This window comes from Propithecus coquereli, unplaced genomic scaffold, assembly GCF_000956105.1.
Source record: "Propithecus coquereli isolate 6110/MARCELLA unplaced genomic scaffold, Pcoq_1.0 Scaffold119, whole genome shotgun sequence".
Classification (NCBI taxonomy): domain Eukaryota; kingdom Metazoa; phylum Chordata; class Mammalia; order Primates; family Indriidae; genus Propithecus; species Propithecus coquereli.
Genome location: NW_012135969.1, coordinates 56,130 through 61,360, shown reverse-complemented (window position 1 = coordinate 61,360; position 5,231 = coordinate 56,130). Strand labels below are relative to the sequence as shown.

The following is a 5,231-nucleotide window of genomic DNA, read 5'->3' as shown; positions in this document are numbered from 1 at the left end:
TGCTTTTTATTTTAAAATAAATAAGTAACCAGTCAGAGCAATTTGGCTTCCTAGATTATTAAATATGATGCTCTTATCAGAACTCACTGTGACTCATCATAAGGTGTTCTGCAGATACAGTACAATTCCTCACTGCTGCCCTCTTGTGCCCGTTTACAATCATTACAGATGTACACATCCATTTTCTTAGCCTCCTTTTCTGTGATGCCAACACATTCTCCATGATACCAGTTAGTACAAAGATCACAGCCAATATAGAACCTAAAAGTATTCACAATGAAAATGACAATGTAATTGTCATTTTGAGCCGCATGTACTTAAATCTGTCTTCCCTGCCCTGATTGACTTTCTTACAGGATAACTTTCTGCAATGAGTCAGCTAAACATCCTAAATCCAATCATTCTACCCCGGACAAACTAAGTATCTGACACTGTATCAAATGTGGAAACATAAAGTCACTCACATCAATTTCAACAAATACACTGTTTAGTAAAATATGGGTCTTTAAAAACATACTGGAATTTGAAAAAATAAACAACATACTGATGGTAATGTCTTCCTCTTAATGAATGTGTGTAAAACTGTAACAGGCACAAAAACCAAAGCCAAAGAATCAAAGACTTACATCTGTCAAACCTATTCCACAGAAGCCATTGCAATATCAAGGCTATTTCTTAGATAGGTTTGAAAATGTATCTCACAATTTAAATTTGAAAACAAAGCAAAGCGCAAACACCAAGTAGAAGTTACACTACAAGGAACATGCAGGTCAGCCAGGTGTAGAAGATAAATGGTCAAAATATGATATGAAGAGGAAAACTAAGAAAGGTACATGTAGTAATTCAAGTTCTACCGAGTTTCCCAAATAAACATTGGAATTTTAATCTAATTAAAAATCACCCCGTATAGTGGATTAAGACATAGGCCAGTTTTTAAGTTAATATAGTGTTTGTGACAGCGTGGAGAGTGGCTTGATTAACTAACTGGTAAAGAACTCGTAAGGAGCTGCTTCAATTCAAAACCAGGGACACAGGGCACAGAGAACAAGATAAGGATAGTTATCCGAAACCGTGTGAGGGTTCACACTATTTGGCAAGGTGGGGCTGGACGAGTGTGTAATTGTGGGTAACTACATACAGTAAACCCTCCAGGCCTTTGTATTAATAATATAAGACCCCTAGCAACAAAATGAAAGTTAACTCTATAACAAACACTTACACAGTATTCATGTATGTGTTGACAGGTGCTGTGTAGGAACACCATGCCAAAGTCATGGTTAGACTGGCAGGAATCACCGGGAAGCAGACTGGCCTTGCTGACAACATTGGCATTTTTAGTTCTCTCAAGGGATTTCTTGGTAGATTCACCTGAAGCTTCAAACTGACCTACTACGTGAATGTGAAGGAATAATACGCGGCATGTGGTTTATCCTATTACCACTAACTTTTTTTTTTTTTAACTATGATTTTCATTGCCACAGGTGGCCAAGGTATTTTTGTATGTTGCCTCCACAGGGTGGTAGGCTTTGTGTTCTGGAAGTAAGTTCAGGACTTGAATTTCAATTTTTAGTCACTCTCACTAGATTCCCAAACAAGCCTAGTTTAGGATGAAAGACTATGAAATACTCATAAAAAAACACTAACTCATCCCAACTAGAACAAGTAATGAATGAACCTGGTATACTGAAATGTTAATAATGACAAACTGAAAAATATGAAATATCCACAAAATAATGAAGCAATCTCAATAAAACGAGCACGTGTACATGTGCACCTCATTTTATGCAACTTAGATATCCCAAAAAAGTTGTGTGAAATGAATTTCTGTGATCTGAATACCCTATAGAGGCCAAGAATCATTGTTATTTGGAGAAATCCTATAAACAGATCTTTTCAACTAAGAAAAAGCAAATTCATGTTGCTTTGCTTCAGAAATCATTTAGTGTACTTTGCTTAAAGTGAGGCACACTTGTACTAAAATAAAGGAAAAATCAGTTAATAGAGTTCCACTTTTTACATTAAGTCTAATTTTCAATGAGATAAGACAATGAAAAGTGAAGATGCCTAAAATGATCTGTATTTAACATACAACTAAATCTACCAAAAAAATTTTTCATCTGTCACTTGCAAACAGATTGTAATTTAGATAGTGCCAGCAGAGCAGCTTCAATGTTGCGACCTGAACATCATTAAAGAGACTATGATTTTATTTTCATGAACTGATTAGGCATCCACTCAAGGTAGGCATTAAGCATTCCCAATTCTAAATGATCATATTTTTAAGCATAATCAAATAAATTTTTTGGCACTGTAAAAAATATTATGGTTAACTGTGGCTTAAAAAAGCTGGCCCACATTTTAATGTTCAAAATAGAAGCTAAATGCTTAGTTAAATGATAGTAATGACCAAAAAAAAATGAAACTACATTTATGGTTTAATGTCTTTAAACTTGTTTATATCACCAAATACAAGTCACAACTGTCAAAAACAGCTTCCATGCGCCAAATTTTTTGAGTGTCATACCTGAAGAACAGGTGAAAGGAATATTTTTTATATTTTTCTGGATTTTGTCCCTGATGAGAAAGTAGGGACTTTGACAAAAATGTTAAGTTGAAATATTTCAATACAAAAAACAGAACTGCTTAAAACAAAACAATTAAAAAACCAAACCGCCCAAATTCAAAACCTCTTGCACCATTCATATTCATTTAGATGGTTTCTAGGATTTAATGTAACCAGAGGGCTTTCAACAGATCCCAGAAAGGATGGTCTCAATGTTGGGCAACAACAATATACCTCCTTCTCCAGACAGCATTACTGATTTGGAGTTAATCCAGAGGGAAGAGAAAGCAAAGGAACCACAGAAAGCTTGTTTTTGACAGAAAAGAATATAACAAAAGACGAACAAGAATCACAAACATGTGAAATAGCAAATTTTACTTCACTAGTGTCAAGGTTAAGAATATCAGATGCAAGACCATAGATCAAACACCACCCTTACATTTAACTATTTTCATTTATATCGCTACCAATATACTCATTTTCTTCAAAACTATCAATTTAACAGCTCAACTTTTAAGACAATAAACTGAGATCAAAAAGATCTACTCACTTAGATTCATCATAAGGCGTTTTACAGATACAATAAAGCTTTGTGTCCTTCTTAGTTTCCTTTGAGGTAGTAGTGATCATTTTCTTCTTCTTGGACTTTGAGCTTGAGTCTTTTTCCTCTTCCCGCTTCCTCTTCTGGGAAGCCACGGGTAAGGTGGGCGTGGACAGAAGGCCTGTGTGCTGCACAGCAGGTGGAGGGGGAGGTGAGGGTGGAGGGGCTGGAGGAGCTGCCGTCACTGGGAGGGAGGGTGCAGCTGCTGCCGCGGCCTGCGCCACCTGCATCAGGTCTTTCTCTTTCTTAATTTTCAGGTCTCTCTTCAGCTCTTCCTGTCGTCAAAGATAATACAAGACTATCACTGATCTGGCCAGACATGACATTACCCTCCCTTGTCGAAGTAGCTCCATAGTTCGGCCTAATGTGAGAAAGTTTTAGTAATTCTGAACATGAGTTTTCTTACTATATCTTAAACCCAATGAAAACACCTAGAAATAGAAAATGGAGATTACACAACAACTAAAAAGCTGCTAATTATAGTATCTTCAAAGGAGACCTGAAAGGAAGATAAACAAGTATCTAGAAAGAATGTCCCTCCTGGCTTGCCCTTGACCTATCTTGGTTCTTTCCGTGGTTACTCAGGAGGTGACGTCAAGTGCCACTGGCTGCTCTCCTCTCGCTGCTCTTGTTCTGAGTCCTTACAGTGAGACTGAACACGAACCGAACGTGAGACTCAAACTGTGGGGCTGACCAGCACGAAGCAGCCTGAGAGGCAGATTTGCCTCGTGCTCCTAAGCCTAGGATTTAAGGCTGCAGGAAGAGCTAGGCAACATAACATACTATTTTCTCTATATGGATTTAGCCATAAATTAAAATTATTACTTATTTTCATGCAAAATACTTTTTAGCTACACTTCTGCTATTTAGTATTACAACTTATTCTTGGAAATGATGATCAAAGCAAATTGTATTACCCCAGGGAAAAACCACTGTAATTGGCATCCATGAACAAATTCTGTGTAAATAATTCATAGCTATGACCAGGAATATTTCTTAAAATCTGAGACATTTATAAATTTCTACAATAATTTAAAATACCAGGCCAGGTGTGGTGGCTCATGCCTATAACCCTAGCACTTTGGGAGGCTGAGGTGGTAGGACTGCTCCAGGCCAGGAATTCCAGACCAGCCTGAGCACCACAGTGAGATCCTGTCTCTACAGAAAAATATAAAAATTAGCTGGGTGTGGTGGCATGAGCCTGTGGTCCCAGCTCCTTGGGAGGCTGAGGCAGGAGACTGCTTGAGTCCAGGAGTCTGAGGTTGCAGTGAGCTATGATGACAACACTGCGCTCTAGCCCAGGCAACAGAGCGAGACTCCGTCTCAAAAAAAGAACAACAACAATAACAACAACAAAAAAACCCAACAAAACCCAAACTATCTTCTTCATGATAATTATCTTCCTCCCTAAATTTTATAGTCTCTCAGGACAATAATTTAGATAGCCCACATTTCCTTTAAGAGTTTTCTATGGTGGGCTGAATTGATTTTTTTCCCTCCTTTAAAAAAATGAAGATTATCCTATTGATCTTAGACCTATATTCAGAGTTGGAAACATTCTTTTAAAAACTGCTAAACATTTGAAGGGATTCCAGGTATTAAAGGTAGAGACAGATAGAGAGAGAGAGAGAGAGATTGACTGATTCTTTAGTCTCTTAATATAATGGTACAGTAGACAAAAGTAGAAAACAACAAAACACTGATTCTTAAAAAGCAGCCTGTATTCTGTTCACTACTTACTCTTCTGATCCCATTTTTGCTATTATGGTAGATTCACTTACATTCTAGACACAGAAACACATAGAGACACAGAGTAGCTTCTGAGTAGCAAAATGACAGTAGCTGCTATAAATAATTATTTAAACGAATTCTTGGACCTACAGGAGTTTTATAGATTCTAAAGCAGAGATTTGAGGTAGATGTCTACCACAAAAAAATAAATAAATAAAAAAGAAACCCAGAAAAAAACAAACACAGGCCGGGCGCGGTGGCTCACGCCTGTAATCCTAGCTCTCTGGGAGGCCGAGGCGGGCGGATTGTTTGAGCTCAGGAGTTCGAAACCAGCCT

The 5,231-nt window shown here is 37.6% G+C and overlaps 1 protein-coding gene across 1 annotated transcript in view; it reads right to left on the bottom strand.

The window, feature by feature from the left end:
* BPTF (bromodomain PHD finger transcription factor) overlaps nucleotides 1–5,231 on the bottom strand; it is a gene marked incomplete at its 5' end in the record, with an annotated part of 49,086 nt that overhangs the window by 11,844 nt on the left and 32,011 nt on the right. The window contains one exon of the mRNA XM_012659505.1: nucleotides 3,114–3,439. Coding sequence (XP_012514959.1) covers nucleotides 3,114–3,439 — 326 coding nt within the window. The remainder of the gene's footprint in view (nucleotides 1–3,113; nucleotides 3,440–5,231) is intronic.